Source organism: Leucopleurus acutus (assembly GCF_964270905.1).
Source record: "Leucopleurus acutus genome assembly, chromosome: 9".
Taxonomy (NCBI): domain Eukaryota; kingdom Metazoa; phylum Chordata; class Mammalia; order Artiodactyla; family Delphinidae; genus Leucopleurus; species Leucopleurus acutus.
The window spans coordinates 11,929,532-11,953,325 of NC_139144.1; the positions used below are offsets into that span (position 1 = coordinate 11,929,532).

Here is a 23,794-nt window from a genome sequence, read left to right on the forward strand (position 1 = left end):
GAATGAACTCCCTCAGACAGCTGCTTCTTCACGTGTCAGAATGAGAAGACTCTCCTGCAGCCTCTGTTCTACTACACACCCGCCTCCCCATTTTTAGACGAGGAAACCAAGGGGAAGCAATGTGTCCAGAGCCAGGAAGTGTGCAAGTTACACAGATGGAGTCTGGCCTCTGGACCAGAAAGCCGGAAGGCCTCTGTTCCCAGAGTCGGGGACACAGAGCAGGTGACAAGGGGACAAGGAACAGGTGATGAGGGGGCTCGGAGACACACCACACCACACGTGACCTGGGCTGGGCCCAGAAGTGGCCCTGGGTATGCCCGGTGTGCCTGTGTTCTGGGGTCGTCGTCTGACACCGGGGCTCAGGGCCCAGGACAGCTCACGGGTCTGCTACTCCTCCGTGTCTCTCCCTCTCGTTTCAGCATTCCCCAGCATGCACTGTAAAAACATCAGGTCCCGGCGCCCAACCACAGACCTAAATCTGGAGCGGGCCACGCGGGATTCGGCAGCTTCAGGAATTTTCCATGAGCCTGATGAGACCCGCTGTCGCGTCCGGCCAGCGGAGGCCGAGCCCCTCTGCACCGTCACCCCTCTGCCAGCACGCCTTTGCTCACGGCTGGCAAGCAGTCAGACTCTGACCGTCGCACAGGGCTCGTCAGACCGCCCCCCGCCTGCCTGCCTTCCTGCTCCTTAGCCCCAGTGGCTCCACCCACAGAGCCGCCAGCGTCCAGCCGGGAGCCCCCACCTGACACCTCTCCCAAGGGGCCCCCGCCCCCCCCACCCCACGGAAGCAGAGGGGTTCCTCTTGCCTGTGCGGCCCACAGGTAGTCCAGCCGCAGCTTGACGTCCACCTGCCGGGCGTGCAGGGCCAGCGTGCACGAGAACAGGAGGATGGCCACGATCGGCTCAAAGCTGCGGCCTGAGACGGCGTCACCCCTTGGGGAAGAAAAGGAAGGAAACCCACGTCAGTGTCCCGAACGCAAGGCCGGTCCCCAGAGGCCCCTCAGACGCGACACCCCCAGCGGCGCCCGGGACTGACCCGGGCGGAGAGCCACATCCCCGGGGAAACCCGAGGACTGGCTGGAACGTGGGTCCAAGTGAAGAAAGGGAGAAGCCCCGGCACCGGCGAGCTTCTGTTCAGCAAATCGGAACACAGGGCCCCTCGCGTGGACACAGGCGATGCCTGGCCACCGGCTCTAGCCGGAACAGCGTACCTACCCCACGGCCTTCGTGTACCCGCCGAGCTCCAGGACGAGGATGTAGGAGGTGGTAAGCACGGCAAGCAGGATCATTTTTGGCAAGGAGGACACCCGCAGGAATACAGCCAGCGGGAGGGTGCCCACGAGGCCACACAGCAGGGCGTGGGGCGCAGACTCGCAGGGCGCGGCGGGCAGCACACGGTCCCGGCGCCCAGACGACAGGATCACCAGGGACCCGTTGGGACTGGAGCTCCAGGCCCAAGGCAGGCAGCCCACCTGGAAGGGGGACAGAGGACCCAGGAGCGTGGGAGGAGCCCCACTCAGGACACTCACGCGCCCTGCTCCCAGCCCCCTATGGCCTCCCACTCCAACCCGCTCCCCCAGCGCCATCAACCGGGCCTTGGGAACTTCTGCCTACTCCCGGCCCTGCTAGTCTCCTGACCACCCAAGAGGGGGCAGCCTCCCAAGGGCCTGGGCCTGGGGGCATGAGACCCCTACCATCCTCCCAAACCACTCAGCTCCATCCTGTCCCTCCCCCCACCCCCTCCTTCCTGTTTCTCTGCCCAAGCTTCATCCTCTGCGCACTGTGAAGGCCGGGCCTCCATTCCCAGGAGGATCGCGTGTCCTGCACTGGGTGACGTCCCCTTCCCACCCCGCACTTCCTTGAGCACCCCCAGGCCCACCTCTGATCCCCTTGTTTCCCTCCCCAGCCCAGGGCCAGGCCCTCCAGGGTGGTCCCCGCAGGGCCCCCCACGTACCTGCGCCTGGCGGCCTTCACCACGCCCAGCCCCGTGCTCAGCAGAGACACTCACCACACAGCCTTGGGCCACGGAGTAGATTAAGACCACGATGAAGATACACAGGACGGTGCGAATCTGGATCGTCAGGCACCCTGGAAAACACTGAACAACAAAATGCTATTGAAAAAACGGCCTCTAGTTACAAAGTCGATCGTGTTCACAGTAAATCACAGTGCAGAATGCTGAGAGCCACCTGTAGGCAGCTAGAGTCTCACCGACTACTCATCCCTCACACATCTTTCTTGGCTGTTTTCATAGAATTAATCTCCCCGGTGGAAAAGCTGCCCAAACTAAAAAAGACAAAAACTGAAGTCTTTAAATTAAAAAGATGCTGTGACGCTGAGTGGCACGGACAATCACTGAACAGATTACCTTGACATGTTCAGAATACTGCATCCTTCTATCTCAGAAATGGTAAGACTTTCCATTTATTTGTGTCTTACATGCTTTAACTAAGTTTTATCATTTTCTTCACACGGGCTTTATAAAATTTTTGTCAAGTTATTAGAAGTCTTATGTTAAGTCTATTTAATAAACACATTTCGCAATATTCAAAAAATGATGTCATGGATAAAAGAAGTTCTTCTGAGACTCACACTTCTGAAATTAGAAACGAAAACGAAAATAGAGACCACAGGGAGATTACAGAAAACACCGACCAGCCAGGGAGCCCGGGACCATCTACACGGTTATCCCTCTATCCTCCCCGCTGTGAAGTCGGAATCATTACCCACCCTGCTCTACCGGTGAGGAAATGCGGCCCAGACACCACTCATTCTCCAGTCCAGGAGACAGAGTGGGACGCTCCAGCTCACACAGTGGTGGATGTGGATCTGGGTCCCAGTTCTAGGCTTCAATACTGTTGTATTTTCCTTGAAACACAGATCTCCTCTGAGGTCCTCACGCAGAGGAGCTGTTCTGCGGCGGTGTGAGCCCCACTGTCTTAGTACCTGCGTCACGCCCATCCCAGTCTTCTCTCCCACTGAGCCCTGGGCAAGGCCGTGGATGCTCTGGGGGACTCCTGCCCCAGCCCCAAGAAGCACGGGCTGCTCACCCTTTTACTCAGCAAACCCTGGAGACGCTGTTTCTGGCCGGGTGGGCTTCAGGAGCCCCCAGGGTGCCACCAGGAGTGGGGCCTGGCCCCTGGTGCTGCGGGAGAGGTGCAAACAGGACAAATGTCTCTCGGGAGGCTATGAGTGGAGGGCCACTAGCCAAGGCTGGGCAAGCCCAGCCCACGGTGTGTCCCGCTCCGGGCCTGGAGGGTGGACGTGGATGTACAGCTGGGTTGCTGATGCCTTTGGGCCACCCAAGGAAGGGCAGCCTTGGGCTGAGCCGGCACACAGGGGCAGTTAGAAGACCCAGAGAGAAACTGGTCTCAGGTAGTTGAATGGAGTCACTGGATAAAACCAGCCCTGGGCCCACCCTCCTCCCCTCCCTCTCTCCCTCCCTCTGAATTTTCTGAATATAGAGGACAATAAATTCCCTTTATCATTTAAGACCATTTGAGCTGGCTCTTCCGTTACCTGCAAAATAACATTGTTTAAGGCCTTCCCTGGATCACACAATGGTGAAGAGCTGTGACGGCCAGCCTCGGGGTACTGAGACCCTCTTCACTCCATGCTAACTGCCTGATCCTACAGACGTGTTTGATTGAATACACGAGTTAAAATACCTCTCTGTAAATTAATAATGACAATCACAAGGACCCGCCTGGAGTTGGGGCTTGTTTGCTGGGAGCAACTAGAGGGGTAGGAACACAGGCATGATAAGAAGGGCTGTCTGTTCATTTTAAGACTGCTGGCCGCCTTTCTTACAGTTAATTTGGGTCAACTTATCAGTTCTTGAGCAAAAAAACAAATATACAGGCGCGCACACACAGACACACACACACACACACACACATCTCCACAGACCTAAAAACAGCATGAAAAGCAGTTTGTCATAACACAGAAAAAAGGTAGCTGATCTGACATAAACAATGGAAAATTCCCCCAGAACGTGACCCACAATTAGTCAAAGGTGACCCAGGGGGTTGTCTATCGTTGCCACATCCTCAGAGCATGCTGTCACTGTCTCACGAAGGGACTCTGCAGCAATGGCCAGGCTGAGCGCCCGGGACCCCACGGTCAGACGGGGATTCACAGCCTGAGCTGAATTTCACAAAGGACCCCAGCAGTGTGACAAGGTCGCGAGGCAAGGGGATGCAGAGCAAGGCCCTGCCCTGTGCTCTGCAGAGAAGCGGAGCCGTGGAGCGTGCTGTGACCAGGGCGCGACACACGGAAGAAACCGCGGCCGCGCCAGATGGCCGGCGAACGGAGGGGTGACCGCCCGGCACCGTGGAAGGTCAGTCCTAATGCGGGCGACACTCCGCCGGAGCCGCGTGGCTGCAGAGTCTCAACGACCTAGGCAAAGGCGACAACTACACAACCGCAGCCTTCTCCACTCAGCCCTGCCTCTGCGCTCCGGGCTTATTCTCCGCCCATGCGTGTTGAGGGCCCAGAGAAGCACACGGCGTGGCCAGAGACCACGTGCTCCCATGGGGGCGGGGCTTCAGAGGCTTCTGACCAGGCATCAAACCTGGCATCAGTCTTTGGCTAAGATCAAGTGTAGTAAGAACTGCGTTTTACACTACGGCGCACAGGTACACACAACTGAAGCAAACTTCCGAGAAACCCTGACTACAGTTGATGTAGGATGGCATTTTCATTCATTCCTATTCCATTCCTTTTGTTCACATCTCACACAAACCTAAAAAAACCGAAAAACCACACATAAAAACAAGCAAAAAAACCCCCAATTTCACAGCCCACCAGAGAGTTGCAATTTGAAGTTTAAAAAATATGACTTACCCTATGCTAAATACATGAACTCAACCCCACACAGATGCACTGCAGAAGCCACTGGGGCTGAGGTAGAAAAGGATGCGTCACAGGGACGGCGGGGCACTCTCAGGGGCTAGCAGAGCCCTCGAGTTTATCCCCGGAGGGTCACTGTCCTCTGCTGAGGCTCCATCTCCCTCTCCAAGGAGGGAAAACCTACAGGTTTTCTAACTTCCCAGGCACTGTCCATTCATCGACGATGTCCAGTGTAAGTGGAATCTCACCACCACTGCAGACCTCCTCCCTGCCTTCCCCACCCCCTGCAGGCGGCTCACGGGGTCTAGGGTGGGCCAGGCCGGGGGCACGGTGGGCAGGGCACTGTTCCTCCCCGGAGGCCAGCCCTGCCAGGGCCGTAGGGAGGGCAGGAAGCCCAAGGCAGGAGCCCCACCTCCTGAGCGGTACCTTCGCTCAGGGGACCACGAAGGGGTGACTGGGACGGCGGACAGAAAAGTGAGGCTGAAATACGGGAGGAATGTGTGCCAGGCCCTGCTCCCAGTACATCATGAATATCAGCTCCAGTCCCCGTCCCTTTCACGGACGGAGACACTGAGGCCCTCGCGCTGGCAGCCCCTAGCAATGGAGCTGCCACACCGGCTGCATGCCCTGGCTGCGGCCGCTTCTACGTCACAGAGGAAGGCACTCTGCCCAGTTGACTCCCAGGTCTTCTTGGGGATGCTCAGCTGCAATGGACCCTCCCGCCTGCATGCACAGCCGTGACCACTCACGTCTCCCCATCTCAGCACGTGCTGGCCTCTGCGGGACGACCCTGCCCCCGCTGCCTGTCCCCACCCTCCCCAGCCAGAGCCTGCCTGCTGTCTGGCCCCCTCCTGTCGCCTGGCGCCCAGTCTTCTGCACAAGCCCCATGGTGAGCTCAGAGCCCGGTGCAGGGCCTGCGAAGGGGAGTGTGCGAGTGTGTAAACTGGCCCCTGAACTGGCGTGCGCTGGCCGGGCGACCTGCAGCTGCCTGCTGCCAGGACCATGCACGCTGCACCCCGCTGCTTCCTGATCATCGCTCTGAGCGGACCCATGAAGCAATGGGTCAAAATCGCACACCTAGAAAAAATGCTCAAGCCCATGGGGGAGGGCAAGGAGGGGTATGTGGGTGGAAAGAAAGGGGCTGGGGGAGCCAGGGTCACCTCCTCCAGGAAAACTGTCCACCAGGTGCACAGATTCTGAACACGGGGGATGAATGGGACGGGCTAAGAAATTAGCATCCACTTGCCATGCTTTCACTTGAAATTAGGTGAATAAAGCAATCTTATTTGAAGTGGGAAATTCCAGTTTACCAAACCAGACGCCACTCCATCATGAAATCAAAGAGCTGGGAATGTGGTTTGAATAAATAGCACTTTTTCTTAACTCAACAAGTTACCTATGAATAATAAAAAATTTAAATAAATAAAACTAGAGCCGATCTTCTCAAGAAGTAGCTGTTTTCAACAACTGTGCAAAAATAACCCTGGGTCGGTCAGACGTGACACGTGGGGGTCTAGTGGGGACAGGGGACATTTGAAAAGGAAGGTTCAGGATGGGAGAGAGGCGTGCGGGACCAGGACAGAGCCCTCTTCCAGGAGCCATGGGCGACACGGGGCCATGCACTCAGCCCTGGCTCCAAGGCCAATGAAGCATCCTCGAGAGCGTGGCCGCCCCAGGCTAGGACGGGAACCCACGACAAGCCACGGGACGCTCCATCCGCAGAGAAGAGCGTCACACCTTGTGTTCCTTTATCCAGTCACTACCAACCACCTACCCTTGTGTCCATGGGGCACCTTCCCAGAAACCCAAACTGCACCTGGCATATCATGACGGGCTTCATGAACTCCCAATACACGGACAGCTCTTTCCGCCTGCCAAGTAGGCAAGCAGACGAACTGCCTCCACTACCCCACCTGTCCTGCCAACAGGGCAGGCAGAAGCCATGCACCTACCTGTCCAGGTGATGTGCAGGTGCAAGACACACACACACTGGTACCTGGACTAGGTAACAAGCAGGTAGAGAACACAAGCACACATATACCTGGACCCGGGTGATGTGTAGATACAGGACACAGGCCACCAGGAAGCAGATGCAGAACACCAGCAGGAGGAGGACGGCCACGCTCCTAGGACAGAAGACACGTGGGCACTGCAGGTTGGCCGGGCAAGGTGTGCCCGAGAAATGCCTGGGAACCCACCCTTCCTCCCCTGCCTCACCCAGTCGCTGGCCCCCAGGAAGGAACAGTGGTCTCTGGGGACTTGTCCATGCTGGCTCTCTTCTAGGGGAGGAGCCCTTCCTGTGTCCACCCCAACTTCTAAGCCCCCCAGGGTCTCTCTAGTCCTGGGAGTGCCTGAGAGATGCTTTCCCTATGCAGGAAGGGCTGGGGTTGCACAGACTTGGCTGCTGGGTACCACCCTCTTACTGGGCGTCAACTGGGAAGGGTTTTTCTAGAAAAAGCTGTATCCCCACATAGGGCCGTGCAGATGGCCACTGTGTGTCCACAGTGTCCTGGGGTGGGGGGGGGGCGGCTTCCATGTATTTTCTGGAAACTCACAGGAGAATTGCTCCACTCGGGACGATGACTAAATGTTATTAAAATCATTATGCTTTTGTTCCTTTCCAAAGCCTACTTTTCCTCATTTTAACGTTTCTGAAAATGAGAAGCACCTAGACACCAGGGTGCCCATTTGGTGCCCTGTTTGTCTCCTGCTGCAGACGCTGTCATGAGGTCAATGGCGCATGTGGTGTGGACAGAGTCACTGAAAATATACGGTGTCTGAGAACTGAGCACATTTAAAATTAGAAACTGCGAGTGAGCGTTCCACACGTTTGCCATCAGGCGTGCTCAGCTAGTTCCTCCGATAAATGGAGAACTGGTGTGTGGCTCAGGCCGTCCCCAAAGGCCAGGGCACCGCAGGAGTGTGACCGCGGGAGTCGAACCTGAACTTGAAAAGAAAAGGACTCCTGGTGACCTCCTCTGACTGATGGACCCGGAACAGTACTTACTGCGGGATTATTAGAAGGTAGACAAGGCCGAATAAGGCGGCCAGGATGAGGGCCAGAATGACGGCGCTGGTGAAATACTCGTCCTGAAGCTGGTGATACTAGAAGACACAGAAAAGGACCGTCAGCCACCCAGCTTCCTGGAGATGCCAAGGTCTTCCCGAGGGCGCCAGGGATGCCTAGAACTACAGCGAGAAGGGCCACCCACGTTCACTCCCAGCCCCCCCAGAGCCCCCCGACACTCACCTTTCGCTCTCGCTCAGCCTGCTTGTACTTCAGGGTGAAGAAGTTCAGGTCCGCCATCTCCAGCTCCATCTGGCGGGCTTCCAGGAGGCGGCTGATGTACCTGTTGACGCGTGTCCCAGGGGTGGTGTGGACAACATTTGTAGAGAAAGACGAGCGGTTTCTGAGTTTTTCTGAGGCTGTTCTCAATGCCCTCCGCTGCCCGTCACGGAAAGAAAGGAAGAGATAGTGTCAAATTCTCCACTTATTAAAGAAAAGAGCTCTTATGCTCCCTCCTCCTGGGTCCTCGCCCACTGCAGAGTCTGGGGGGCCAGGTTTGGGGACCTGAGATGCAATCTCGCCTCAACCACCTGCTGGCAGCGAGATCCCAGGTGAGTTATCTCATCCTTGGTGTTGTAAGTGGGGTTACATGGCACCTGTGCAGTGGTACCATGTGGAGGGTTAAGGGACCCCGCTCATGTGCAGTGGACAGTGCCCAGCACAGAGCAATGAAACCGGTTCTTTGAAAATGTCAATAAAATCAACAGATATCTAGCAAGCATGACAAAGAAAAAGAAAGAAAGACACTAACAAATTCAGGAAAGAAATATAATTTTACTACAGACCCTGGAGACATCAAGAGGATATAAGGAAATACTATGAACAATAGTTCACATATAAATTTGACAACTTAGATCAATTACCTACTCCTTGAAATATACAAACTACCACAACTCACCCAACAGGAAAGATAACTAGAAAAGCCCTATAATGGCTAAAGAAATTTACTTCATCGTTTTAAAATTCATGCAAAAGTAATCTCCAGGCTGAGATGGTTTCATCGTGAATTCTACCAAACATTTAAATAAGAATTAACATCAATTTTATATAATCTTTTCCAGAAAATAGAAGTCAACACTTCCCAAATCACTTTATGAAGTCAGTATTAGGGGCTTCCCTGGTGGCACAGTGGTTAAGAATCCACCTGCCAGTGCCAGGGACACGGGTTCAAGCCCTGGTCCAGGAAGATCCCACATGCCTGTGTGCCACAACTACTGAGCCTGCGCTCTAGAGCCCGCAAACCACAACTACTGAGCCCACATGCCACAACTACTGAAGCCCACACCCCTAGAGCCCATGCTCCGCGACAAGAGAAGCTGCCGCAATGAGAAGCCCGCGCACCGCAACAAAGAGTAGTCCTGGCTCACTGCAACTAGAGAAGGCCCACGGGCAGCAATGAAGACCCAATGCAGCCAAAAATAAATACAAATAAAATAAATAAATTTATATAAATAATAAAGTCAGTATTATACTGATACCAAAACCAGACTAAGACAGTATTAAAAAAAGGAAAACCACTTTTGAGGTCACATCCCTCATGAATATTGATGCAAAAATCCTTAGCAAAACATTAGCAAATAGGATTCAGCAATATATAAGTAGAGGCCTACACCATGACCTTTACTAGATATGCAAGGCTGTTTAAATATTTGAACATCCACGTGATCCATCGTGTTAACACCATATTAACCACCACATGGAAAACCTCATGGTCATATCAACTGATACAGAAAAAATCCTTTGACAAAATTCAATATCCACTCATGATAAAAATGATCAGAAAACTAGGAATGGAGGGGAACTTCCCCAACTTGATGAAGCACATCTCCAGAACACCTACAGCTAACATCACACTCAAAGGTAAAAGGTTTTCCCTCTACCATCTGCAGTAAGGCAGAGATTTCTGGCTCACCCTCACCTTGAATACAATACAGTGCCCCCAACCAGTGCCATAAGGCAAGGAAGGCAAATAAAAGGAAAACAGATTGGAAAGAAAGAAATGAAACTGTCCCTATTTGCAGACATGATAGAAACAGACATGATAGTCTACACAGAAAACCCCAGTGGGAGGAAAAAAAATCCTAGAACAAATAAGTGAGTTCCACAAGGTCATAGGATAAAAGATAAACATAAAAAATCAACCATATTTCTTTATACTAGCTATGAGCGTTTGAAGACCAAAACTAAAATACTGTACCATTTATAATCACTGAGAAGATGAAATACTAGGTGTAAATCTAACAACAGAACTTGTATGCTGAAGACTACACAATGCCAATGAAAGAAATCAAAGAAGATCTCAATAAATGGACAGACATACCATGCTCATGGATAAGAAGACTCAACATAGTGAAAATGTCAATCCTCCCCGCACTGTCAATTCCTGTCAAATCCTAGCAGGACATTCTTTTTTTTTTTGTGGCTAGACAAGCTTAGTCTAAATATTAAATGGAATAGCAAAGGGATTAGAATAGCTCATTTTTCTTAAAAAGAATAAAGTGAGAGGAATTGCTCTACTGATTTTCAGACTCACTATATAACTATATCAATCAAGACAATATGGTTTTGGCAGAAGGACAGACACATAGATCAATGGAACAGAACAGAGAGCCAGAAATAGCTTCACACAAGTATGGTCAACTGATTTTTGACAAAAGTGCAAAAGCAATTCAATGGTAGAAGCAAAGCTTTTAAACAAATAGTGCTGGAGCCATTGGAGATCCATTAGCAAAAAAAAAGGAACTTAACTCAAACCTCACACTTTATAAAAAGAATTCACTCGGAATGGATCACATTACAAAACATGAAAATATAAAATCCAGTTAGAAAGCAGACAATAGACACAAGGGGCATTTCACCAAAGAAGAGAACATACGAAGAGCTCCCTGGAGGCCTAGTGGTTAGGATTCTGGGCTTTCATCAGGGAACTGAGATCCCACAAGCTGGGCAGCGTGGCCAAAAAAACACATGGATAGAAATATAAGCACTCGCTTTTCGATCAATATTAAAGCATAGCATTTTATATGAGGGATTAAATCTTGAAATACATAAACACATATTTTTATTTCTTTTTTCTTTTTTTTTTTTTTTTTTTTTTTGCGGTACACGGGCCTCTCACTGTTGTGGCCTCTCCTGTTGCGGAGCACAGGCTCCGGACGCGCAGGCTCAGCGGCCATGGCTCACGGGCCCAGCCGCTCCGCGGCATGTGGGATCTTCCCGGACCGGGGCACGAACCCGCGTCCCCTGCATCGGCAGGCGGACTCTCAACCACTGCGCCACCAGGGAAGCCCTTTTTTATTTCTTTTTAAAAGTGGATTAAAGGTCATTCCCTTGCAGAGCTAGCCTGTATCTACTTTACAGTATGAAGTATCTCTTTAATTTCATAACTAATACTTTGTATTTTAGTTTTTCTTACTCCCCTCAAATTTGGGGAGTAAAGTAGCTTTGTGAGGACCATTTGGAAATTCACTGTCACAATTCTCCCCCGTGCTTTGTTTGTTGTATCTTTGCACATGTGTAAAGATCTGTAGATGAAATGCTGTACAGACAGTTTGGCTGAAAACTGTCAGGCTGAAAAAAGCTCACCAGCCAGCAGAGGGGAATAATAAATCAGTGATATTAAAATCTTCTTACAATGTCAGAAAGATAAAAGTCAGAATAAAGACTCTTTCCGTTGAGAGAACGCTCCTAGATCAGTATGCAGCTAGCAATTTTAACAGGGAACATGCATCTTTTGGTAATAAAAGTTGTTAAGAACAAAAAAGCACACACACAAAAAAGAAAATAAGCACTTGAAAAGACGTTTGACATCGTTAGCCATCAGGGAAATAAAAATAAAATGACAAGGAGACTTCACCGCACACTTATTAGATCAATAATATATTTTAAAAAAAGTGATGACAGGACCAAGGGCTGGCAAGGATGCAGAGAGACTGGATCACGCATATGTTGCTGATGGGATTGTGAAATGGTACAGTCACTCTGGAAGACAGTTTGCCGGTTTCTTAAAAAAACAAAACAAAAAGCAAAACCAAATATGACCCATCAATGGCACACCTCGGCATCGATCCAAAAATAATGAAAATTTATGTCCACGTAAAAAATCTGTACCTGAATGTTTATAGTAGTTTTATTTGTAATAGTCAAAATTGGACACAACCAAAATGCCCTTCAACAGGTGAGTGGTTAAACAAAGGTGGTCCATTCCAACCCGGCATACCAGCCAGCCACGGAAAGGAAGGAGCTATTGATCCCAGCAACAACCTGGAAGGACCCAAGCATAGAGCTGAGCATAAGAAAGGCCAAGTTCAAAGGGTCACACACTGTGTGATTCCGTTTATACAACATTCTCAAGTGACAGTTATAGGGATGGAGAACAGATTAGTGGGATCCAGGGTTAAGGATGGCTGTGAGGAGGGAGAAGGTGTGACCACGAGCGGGGCGAGACCTTGGTGGTGATGGAAATGTTCTGTATCACTGCCACTAAGAAAGCCACTGGGTCTCAATCCACACCAGCACATTTCCATGGACCCACCGATGTCAGGGTCTCAGATGCAAGTGCGTGGCAGAGACTGCTGGCAGTCTCCCCGACATTCATACCCCCTTGGTCACAGAACCCAAGTTCTATAAAGGCATTGGTCTCAGCCAATGCACTGCCTTTCTCCCCTTCCCCTGTCAGCTTGGTGCAGCTGTGTGGCTGAGTTCTGGCCAATGAGCTATACGCAGAAGTGTGGCTAGGGAGCATCCTCAAGAGGAGAGAGATATGCCTTTTGCCAGCTCTGCCTTCTTTCTGCTGGCTGGAATGCAGATGCAATGACTGGAGCCCCAGCATTTATCTTGGGTCATGAGGTGACAGAGCAGCCAAGCCAGAATAATGAAAGAGAAAGGGTCTGGTCAAGATGCTTGTGAAGCCACCACATTAGCCTTGAACTGCCTGTTCTCTGGATTTAGTTTATCCATGAGAAAACTCACCTCTATTTTGTTCAAGCCACCATGATTGGGGTTTTCTTCATATGCCCTGAAACCCACTCCTGATTAGCACTACCTCCGAAAGCACACATCTCTGAAGTGGCATTCCTGGATGCTATGACCTGTCTGCTCCTCCAATCCCAATCTGCCCTCTACCTGCCATGGGGTGTGGTAGTTACAAGAAGACACGGTGGTGAACTGGGGGACAGGGAAGATGGGAAGTCTCCTTTCACACCTGACACCCCAGGAAGGCCATAGTCTGAGAAACGGTCTCTGCCCAGCATCAGCCCCTCTGGGGAGCAGGCAGCAGGCGGCTGCTCTGCCCCAGGTCTTACCCAGTCCCCTCACATATCCAGCTCCCCACAGGGGCCAATGAGCGGCCCTGCCATCCACCCTCACCTACTGAAGCGACAGGGACACCCCAGGGGCTTGATGCTATCACTTCACAGATGACTTTCTAGAAATGACTCATCAGCGTAAGAACTGGCAGCTTTTCTCCACCCTTTTCCACAAAGAATTCCTTGTCTGAACCTCTCCCAGAGCAGGGGCAGGGGCCAGGCTCACGCCTCCCAAGGGGCGTCCTCATCAGGGGGTATCCACCGCCTCCTTGAAGCAGCTGCAAAGTTCTCTCCTTCCTCTCCTCTGCAAGAGTTCGTATATGAGGGGGCACTAGAACTCCTTCCATGACCAGGAGAACCCACCGGCAGAGCCGTACGGGCTGGGAGTTTCCTCCTGGGAAGCAATTTAGTAAGACTTGAGCTCCTAACAGACAAAGGAGTATTCACATTTCCACTTTTGCCTGGGCCTTTTTGCCCTTTTGAGTTTTACCAGGAATTTGTCCATTTCAGCTAAACTGTGAAGTGGGCTGTCAAGTTGCCACCTTACCTTCAACTATGAACGTGTTAGGATCTACACGATGCCCCCTTGCTCCCCAGGGGACAATGGTAATGGTGTGGTGGCTGGATCGTCATGGATGACAGCTCGGGGTTTAATCCACTTCAAGGACATGGGCTGTCGGGGAGCAAGGAAGAGCAGAACCTCTTACTGGAACCCACTGGAGTTTTGCCAGACAAGGGCCAGCATAAGGGCTGAACCAAAACTGGCCAGGAGGGGAGGCAGCAGCTGAAAGCACAGAGCTCTCGAGCGGGGCCATGAGGGAGGGCTCAGTCGGGTGATTTCAGACGAGAAATCCTACGAGCCCCTGGAAACCGTCCTGAGGCGTGAAGTCTTTCCTGAGGCCTAAGCAATGAGAACACCATGCCCAGATCCAGCTCAGCGAGTGTCTCTGCTCTGTCCAGCAGCTTTCCGGATGCCAGTGCAGGTTGTTCCCAGGTGGGCAGACCTGGCCTGGGTCTCGACCACGGTAAGTGACCTTCAGCTCAGAAGGTAAGCGGCCAATGGCGACTGTGCTCTGGTCTGGTTTGTCTGGGGCTGATGGACATACAGATCCACCTCAGGTCAGCCTGTCACCTCAGGGGTCAGAGTGTCCTCTTGCGACAACTAAAAGCCAGTGAAAAAAGAGTGGCACACACATCACTGTGGTGACAGAGAGGGGAGCCAACCGCTGTCCCTTGCAGTGGTTATACCTGGGGCATCCTGATTCGGTGGGGACACAAAGCAAGTAAAAAGCTATTAGACGTTAAAGAAACCTTGGAGGAGCCTGTAATACCATTTACCCTGTAAGAGTCAGAGAAGAAAAGCCACCAGAATGATCATCTCAATAGATACTGAACACTATTTGCTAAAATTCAATATCTACTTCTCATTTTAACAAGTGCAAACACTCACTCACAGGGCTACTTTCTTGAGATCATTGGGCACCCATTACTAGTTCTTACCAAAAGCATCACAATTAATAAGAAAACTCTATTTGTTTTAACTAATTAAAGCCAGAATAAAAAAAAAGAATGCCACTCATCACTATCATTGAATAAAGGATGTAAAAAAAGAAACAAAAATTATCACTATTTAAAAGTGATACCACTGTATATCAAGGAAACCCAAGGGAAGTAAAAAAGTTATTACAATCAGTTTCAATAAGTATGGACCAAACATAAGCTAGAATTTGATCTTCATCAAATTCAAGCAGAAATGGTGGAAACTATGTTTCTAAAATATTCCGAGCCATCTTTAAAACAAAAACTGGGAAACAGGGTAGGAAAGGCCCTCTGCAGACCTTGAAACAGATCAGGAAGGGAGACGCGGCATGAAGCAATGAACAATGCTTAAACTGTGCTGAGGCCGTGCTGGGGAAGCTGTCACAAGAGTGAGTGCGGAAAACATGGAGAGAACAATTTGGCAACAGCGATCACAAATTAAAATACATGCACCATTTAACGCAGTGATTTCACTACAAAGAAGTTACTCCAGGTTATCCTTGTAAAGTTCACTAAGATGTATAAAAAGTTTTTTTTATTTAAGGATGTTCTCAGCACCGATGGCCAAGAGAAGAAATCTGGAAATCATGTTCCCACGCATCAGCAAGGCACCGGGAAACAAGTCTGTCTGCAGGTGGAGGCCCCCTGGTACGAAACTCCAGGATCTCCAAGGTCTGTCACTGAGTGAAAAGACAGGGCGTTGGGACAGTTAAATAGGTCAAGTCTTATTGGCATTAACCTTCTAGCACATAGCCAGGTTTTTCTGGGGGCGAAGAAAAAACACAAAATGGTAAACAGTTCGGGGGATTGGACTTTCTGTATCACGGGTACATGTTACTTTTGTATTTTAAAATAAATATGCTTAGGTAATTTTAAATCTGAAGAGAAGGAGAGAGGCGGCATTTTTTAAAAGGGGAGAGAGAACTGGAAGCCTCCTGGTGTACATTCTGGAAGGGGCAAATCTACTGGCAGTATTAGGGGACTCCATAGAGAGCGTCTCCCCACGCTGGCCGCGGAGGGGGAGGCTTGGCTCCCACCTGCTGCTATAGGTAACACTGGTGCTACAATCTCTAACCAGCTACACACCCACGCTCGCAGATACTCAACTCAGAGAAATCCATTTTACAAAATGATCAGAGATGTAAGTGCACTTTCGTGAGCAAAAAAATGCTGTGAATCATTGACTTTGCTTAAAAAAAAACCCAAAAAAAACAATAAAAGCAGAAATGACCTAAATATCAATGGAAGTCGAGTGGAAGTTGAGTAAGTAAACGGTCTCTCCCTAGGCTGGAAATCTACACAATGATTAGAGAACCCTATTTTTGAGGAAGAGTCAATAATATAAAGAAACCCTTAAGATACACTGGCAAGTGAAAAAAAAGTAACAAACAGCAAACTGATTGTATATCATCCCATCAATTCTATGTAGAAATTTATAAATATACACACATCTAAGAAGCTAGAAGGACGAAAATGTTGACGATAGGTTGGTTGAGGGTGATCGGATTGTAGATGAATGCTTTTCATCTTCTTTGTGCATTTTTGTATTTTTCTATATTTTCCACAATAAATTTCTTTTATAATCAGAAAGGAATACTGAAGGAAGAAACAGACAAGCGTAAGCATGCGGGGGTTGGATTTACTGGAGAGAAGTACCTTGGACGTGAAGTACCCTAAAGCTGTGCTGGAGCCCTGACACCAAACCCCGAAGCCCAGGTCCCTGGCCGGAGGTGCGTGCACGGTATCGCCACCTAGCGGCCGGTTCGCCCTGGGCTCCCACACCGCTGACCCAGGAGAGGCTAGGAACACGGGAACTCCAGGTGCACTGTGGTCTGAGGCTGACCACGTACATCTGAGTCACCCCCCAGAACCTGGGACACAATGTCTCACAAACTCGGCACATAGGCACAGGCGACAGTGGAACCCACTGCCCTGATCCCGCCGGCTTCCCCAGCTCCATCTCCAAGGCCCCCTCGGTCAGGCTCAAGGTGCGGATAAAGTAAACGGAAGACAGGAACAGGAACGATGAGGCAGACCTCATCCTAAAGCAGATGCAGGATCTGAGACCCGCCGGGGAGAACGGCTGCAGGGCAGGGGCTGCTCTGCTCGGGGGTCACCGGACGGGGCACTCATGTCATCCTCCCCAAATGTCCCCACTGGTGGCCGACCCCGCCCGTGCACAGCCTCTCCACCCCATTGTTCCAGGACCACCATGGACCCCCCCCTCAGGCCGCCTGCCCTGTCTTCATCCTCTGATGCCCCCCCCCCACGGTGCCAGCCCTCTACCTTCCCCATCCTCGTTTTCACTAATCGCGGGGGGCAGGTGGCAATGAAAGGGCACAGAGCAGGGCAGCAGAGGCCCGGGCTCCCAGCTCGGCTCCCAGCCTGCGGCACCTGCCCATGGAGGCTGTGCTCTCTGTCTCCCCAGCAGGGGAGCTGCCTGGGCCCATAGAGGCTGCCCAGGGGGCATCGAGGCCGGAATCGGGCGCCCTGCGGACGAGGGGTCAGAGTCTGGAGGAGGCGGCGTGACGGAGAGAGAAGCGGGCTGGGTGCAGAGGGCGCCTGAGAGCAGAGCGCAGGCCTGGGCTGCGGTCTCCTCCGTTGGAGCCAGCCAGGCAGTGGCGGAGGTGTCCCAAGCACCAGAGATGTTGGGTGTGTCGGAGAGGGGCATGGGGACCCTGAGCACACAGGGTAGACCCGTGGGAGACTCGGGGACAGGGCGCCAAGGACGAAACCCAGGACACCACCACGCATGCTCCCAAGGGAGGCGGGAGGGCTGCAAAGCTGGGGAGGTGAGAGGCTCGGGGGACGAGGAGTCCAGGAATCCAACCGTGACTCCTGACGCTGGAAGAAAAGGAAGGAAGGGGCTTCCCTGGTGGCGCCGTTTTTGGCAGTCCGCCTGCCGATGCAGGGGACACAGGTTCGTGCCCTGGTCCGGGAGGATCCCACATGCCGCGGAGCGGCTGGGCCCGTGAGCCATGGCCGCTGAGCCTGCGCGTCCGGAGCCTGTGCTCCGCAATGGGAGGGGCCACGGCGGTGAAAGGCCCGCGTACCGCAAAAAAAAAAAAAAGAAAAGGAGGGAGGGAAGGGGCCCTGCACACAGCAGGTCTGCCTCCCCCAACCCCTGGGATGGGAGGGACGGGAGGAGCTGCACAGCTCCTGTCCTGGGCGTTGAACTCAGGTGTGCGATTCCTCCCCAACCTAAGGAGCCATGGCTGGGGCGGGGTGTTACTGGCGCTCTGTGGTCCGAGTGCGAACACCAAGGAGCCACCGGCCCCAGCGAAGGAGAGGCTGATGTTAGCTGTGCAGGCTCATCAGACACAGTCTGAATCCAGGGGTCATAGGCTCCTTTCACAGGTCAGCAGGCTCTGCCCTGGAAAAGCCTTATTAACTCCACCACCCTGGGCAATCCAGCAGGAACAACGCGTTCCCTCCCCTCTCCGCACCCCAACCCCCCTGAGGAGTCCTGGGGACACCAGCCCTTGCCTCAGGCTCCAGGACGATGGCTCTGCACTGCCCAGGCTTCAACTAAAATTTGATTTTTCATTCATTGTGGATTCTTTTGGATTACATTTGATTTTTTAAAATATTGCACTATTACTTATCCTAATACTGAGGGGTTTTTTTGGTTTTTTGTTTTATAAATTCATTTATTTTATTTATTTATTTTTGGCTGTGTTGGGTCTTCGCTGCGGTGCGCAGGCTTCTCGTTGCGGTGGCTCTTCTTGTTGTGGAGCACGGGCTCTAGGCACATGGGCTTCAGAAGTTGTGGCACGTGGGCTCAGTAGTTGTGGCTCGCGGGCTCTAGAGCACAGGCTCAGTAGTTGTGGCGCACGGACTTAGGTGCTCCGTGGCATGTGGGATCTTCCTGGACCAGGGCTCGAACCCATGTCCCCTGCATTGGCAGACAGATTCTTAACCGCTGCGCCACCAGGGAAGCACATCCTGATACTGAGTTTTGGACGCATATTTAAATTGTGCACCTCATAACCCTCCCCCAGTCCCATCCCTGGCGGGGGGGTCAAGTTGAATCAAGGGGGTTGGGGCCGGGTGTACTGCGGGAAGAAGACAGCGATTAAATCAGCGTTTCTACCCTGGCAATCTGGCTAACAAGAAAGCCTGAGAGTTCTCCTGTTACAAATTCTGGGTAAATATATTAACTCATACATACTTTGAAATGTACAACTGAGCTGGCAAGAAAGTAAGGAAAATGACCAGAGGCCAGAAGCGTCAGGACAGTAGGAATGCAGGCCAAGGAATAGTACCATCAAGCTTTCATGGGGCTCACAGAAATCCAGGGGCCCAAGCAAGATGGGCAGTGAGGTCAAAGCCCTCCAGCTGAACCCCAGACCCTGAGAGGCTCCGTCAGCAAACACCAACCAGGAGAGACCACGCAGTGGGGTCGGTCTAAGACAGCTGGCCTTAGACCTAGCTGCGTACCACCTGGGGCATCTAAAAACCACAAGCCAGGCATTTAGCCTCCTGCAAGGCCAGCAGAGGAAAGGCCCATCTTCTTGAGGGAATTCACCAGCAACAGAGCTCTTAGGCATCTCCAGATAAAGTTTTCCCAAACAGGAGCTCATCATCAAAATCACAAGAAAATCCCTCTAGAATAAGGCACCACGAGCGAGAGTCAGCGGGATTTTGCTTCCTCCTGAAAAGCCACTAAAACTGTGGCGAGGGAATTCCTTTTAAAGGCATAAAACCCACACGGAGGAGAAAATGAGAGTGCAGAAGCCCAATGCAATCCCGGGAAACAGGCAATCAGTCACGGATGTGCAGACCCAAGAACACAGGTGATAGTGAAAGTCAGAATGTTCAGGAGGCACAGCCGTCAGTGCGGGGGCTGGAGGGCCAATGACAAGAGGACGCGGGGAGGACGCTCAAAGCTGCTGACGAAGTGGCGGAGCACAGGCTTCACCCCAGGCTGCCGGGACGCGGCCCTCCTGCCCCAGAGGACCGGGGTCTTCCCTGGTGGGGGAAGGGATCAGGGTCTCTGGCCCCGGGTTACAGACAGTATACTTGTGTGGTTGAAGCAGACACTAAGGATCCCCCCGCCAGCCACAATGCTGCCTCCGCTCAGCTCCAGGCTTTCACCCCAGGCCTCGCCCCATCCCAGCAGACTAAAGACCAAGGTGACTCTGACCAACCCAAGAAGAAAGACGGAAAATCCTGCACCCAGGTCACCTGCAGGAACACCCACAAAAGGAACCTCCGTCAGGTGCTGGAGGCCATGCACCATGAACTAGAGGGACTTAACCCAGGAAGGAGCGGCCTCTGATATGAGAGCCAGAGAGGGAGGGAGGGGATGGCCAGAGATGCTCTCCATGGAGGTGAAGGGCAAGGCTGGGGTGACACCACGTTGAGGCTCTCGGGGTGCAGACAGAGGAGGTTGGGGGCTCCGGAACCAGCGATACACTATCTGACACGTACAGATATCCTGAGGACAGATTTAAACAACGGCTGGGGGACTGTGGCTTGAATTTACCGCTAAATCCATGGGATGCCAAGTTGCAAAAACACCCCACAACATAATGAAAAGTGTTTTGCAGGAAAGCAGAAGCAGCCCAGCTCTGAGCAGCACTTACAAGACTGTGCGAGGTGAAGGGCGAGGGCTAATGGAGCCGACCGCAGCAGGACTGCACTGGGAGGACAGACACTGGGAGGACTCCCTGCGGGGCCGGCACACGGGGGTGGGGCCCGCCTACCTTGTCGTCGTCCTCGCAGGTCATGACATTGGAGAAAGGGATCTCAGCCTTGAACATCTTCCGGCAGTGCATGAGCTGCACCAGCAGGTAGCACACGGTCTTGAACTTCATCCTCTTGGCCGGTTTTATATCTGAGAGAATCAGCCCTGGAAATATCTGTGCGGACGTGCAGCAAAGAGAAACGCTGTGAGCCGACACACACGTCCTACCTCTTGGGCGGGGAGCACGAACTTAACGGGGCAGGGAGATCACAGGCCACTTGCTGAGGACCTGCGGCTCACCAGACCCAGCAGGGAACAGAACCGGCAACCCAGTCCCAAAACACGCAGGTCTCAACTACGCCCAATGCCTCTGAAACGAGAGCGATGCCCGAATCCCGGGGCGGATGCATGGACATCACCCAGCTGGGGCAGCACCACCCTGATGAGTGTCACCCACTGGCCCCCGGGGTCCGTCCTGCAGACCTGCCCTTCTGCCTTTCACCTTTTTCTCTCTCCTCCTCAACCCAAACTTCTCCCAAGGGGCTGCTCATCGTACAGACCTTGCCATCCTTCCCACCCTCAAACCGCAGCCATGGCTGACGCTGTTGTTTAATTCTGTATGACGGGTGGGGCGGCATCCACTCATGGCACCAAGGCTCCCTCCTCTGACTCACAACCTCCTGCATCCCGGCAGCAGCTCGCAAGCCTTCCTCCTTGGCGCCCTGCCCTCTGCTCCTATGTCCCCAGGTTGACCCCAGCTGGTCACCCAAACCTCTCACACCTGCCCTTCCCTCACACACTCACTCCCCTTCTCCAGAAGTCAGCTCACCCTGCCCTGCCTGTCCTGCCCTGAGCCCCATTTCTCTCCCCTGGCCAGTGCCACACCCATCCCCAGCTCCCACATCACATGCGTGCCACCGCATCCTGGCCTGGAGAGCACTGGCCCACGGATGCACCAGGACAGTGAAACCCCAAGCTCTCCCTGACCTGCTTGTATCCTGAAGAAGTACTGTGGCCACCTGTGTCCTGTGCACCTCACCTGTGTCCCGTGCACCTCACCTGTGTCCCGTGCCCCTCACCTGAGCACTGCACTCCTCACCTGAGCCCTGTGCCCCTCAGCTGAGTCCTGCGCCCCTCACCTGAGTCCTGCGTCCCTCACCTGAGTCCTGCGCCCCTCACCTGAGTCCTGCACTCCTCACCTGAGCCCTGTACCCCTCACCTGAGTCTTGCGCTCCTCACCTGTGTCCTGTGCCTCTCACCTGAGTCCTGTGTCCCTCACCTGAGTCCTGTGCCCCTCACCTGAGTCCTGCGTCCCTCATCTGAGTCCTGCGCCCCTCACCTGAGTCCTGCATCCCTCACCTGAGTTCTGCGCCCCTCACCTGAGCCCCGGAAGTGGTTCGGTCACCCTCAATCGTGTCCAGATCACTTTCCCAGGACAGAGTGACCTTCAGCGCTCACACAGGATGGTCACAAGCCTTCCTGTCTGCACAGCACCCCTTGATCCATAGCGCACCCCATCCCTGACCTCCTGCAGAGGGTTCTCAAACCTGATTTGCAGGAGAGGTAGTGAAGGCCCAGGGAGGTGCAGTAGGACTCAGGATGGCCCAGCCCTCGAGGACCCCAGGGCCCTGACTCCAAGCTCCATCCCCTCCCCTCCCCCACGGCCCTCCCCTCACAGGCAACAGGCCAGGCCCAGGACACAAGGTCAGCGGGGACACCCTCCCATGTGCGCAGAGCTCAGGGTCTGAGAAGCAGCAATCTGGAGCTATGAGTCCTTAAGAAGGCTCCGCACAGGACCCCTTCTGCAGCCCACCTTTCGCCGATGGGAGGGCACGATGAAAAAGGTCTCGATGTTGTGAGTTTTCAGAAAACTGTTCCTCTCGTGTCCATGGCCCGGCTCCACCTCATAGTCACCATTCAGGCACGCCAGGGTGGTCTTTGTGATGTGAACCTTCCTACGGAAAAGGAGGCGGAGGTTTGGACGAAGCCTCCCCTGCGGGGCCGCAGCTGGTCTGGGCGGCATCCGGGCGATGCTCTGCGGGGTCCTGGCAGAGCTCTGGAAGGAACACTCAGATTCCCTGGGGCATACGCACAGGAGGACTGACAGGTGGGATGGGGCAGGGGAGGGACCCCATGAGAGAGGGGGAAGTGTGCAAAGGAGGGCCAAGAACAGGGAGGGCTGCAGGCAGAGGGGATAAGGGGCCAGAGGGACACAAGAGGAACTGAAGGGGACAAAGGAAGCAAGTGTCAGAGGACACAGAAAGGATGATGAGGGAAGGAGAGGGGGGCAAGGTGAGGGGAGAAGCCAAACCCCCAGGGCGGGAGGACCCCAGCCTGATATCAGGCCCACACTGTCCCCACACAAAGTGGGCGGGTGGGAACAGAGCCATGTGCGCGGCATTCATGCCCACCCCAGTGAGTTTTCTGGTGAGAGAAGGAGAAATCCTCAGGTAGCATAACCTGAGCAAAACCCAGTCCCCACGTAACCTAGACACGTGGCCTGAGCTTCCGGCCCTTAGCAAGGCCTGAGCACTGGGGCTTAGGGAGAAACACAAACTCCCCAGCATGCAAAACACTCCCTGCAAAGACCTGAGCCCTCACGTCCCAAAACAGTCTCCTGAGTTCCTCGGTCGGGGAGGGGGAGACACATGCAGGGCACTGAGGCAGGAGTGAGCATCCCCCCATTGCTGGCCCTGAGGGCACCTGGGACACTGTCACCCCATCAGCCTGGCCCTGAACTGCAAACGGCATCAACAGTCTCCAGAAATGCACGCACGTCCACTCATTCATTCACTGGTCCCCCTCCCTCCTTTCCTTCCTCCCTTCCTTCCACCACAGAGCGGGACGGCACAGTCCTGTCACTGAGCTGAGGGGCCAACAGGGAGACACAAACATCAGCGACCACTCTCAGCGCAGAGCATCTCAGGCTCTGGAAAAGAGGAGGGGTCTCGGGTGCAGGTTGCCCTAAAAGCACATGGTGGGAATGGACAGCACCCAGGCTCTCAGCCTGGGATGGGGAGAAACTGGAGGCCTGGCTGGTCCTGAGCAGCAAGGCCACTAAAGGGGATAGGGCCACCTCACTTCCAAGTGCTGCCCACCGCTAACGGGGCGATCCCTCCCCCAACACAGGTGGTGGGAGTGAAGACAGCCACGCTAGCTCGCCTGCCCTGGAGACGGAGGGTGGGGACGCCCAGTGTCTGCCATCCCTAAGGCCCGCAGCACCACAGCCCAGTTATTGATGAGACTGTCTTGTCCAAGACAAGAGGGGTGGGGAGATGTGGTACCTGGGGCGGAGGCGGCTCCACCATACCCTGGAGCTGGGTGGGGTATGCAGGTGACCCC

At 53.2% G+C, this 23,794-nt stretch overlaps 1 protein-coding gene across 1 annotated transcript in view; it reads right to left on the reverse strand.

Annotated features, from left to right (window-relative positions):
* Positions 1–23,794, reverse strand: part of ADCY1 (adenylate cyclase 1) — a gene marked incomplete at its 5' end in the record, with an annotated part of 120,431 nt that overhangs the window by 27,067 nt on the left and 69,570 nt on the right. The window contains 8 exons of the mRNA XM_082846256.1: positions 807–933; positions 1,216–1,472; positions 2,009–2,098; positions 6,893–6,977; positions 7,859–7,956; positions 8,102–8,296; positions 20,472–20,627; positions 22,266–22,407. Of these exons, the coding sequence (XP_082702382.1) occupies positions 807–933; positions 1,216–1,472; positions 2,009–2,098; positions 6,893–6,977; positions 7,859–7,956; positions 8,102–8,296; positions 20,472–20,627; positions 22,266–22,407 (1,150 nt within the window). The remainder of the gene's footprint in view (positions 1–806; positions 934–1,215; positions 1,473–2,008; positions 2,099–6,892; positions 6,978–7,858; positions 7,957–8,101; positions 8,297–20,471; positions 20,628–22,265; positions 22,408–23,794) is intronic.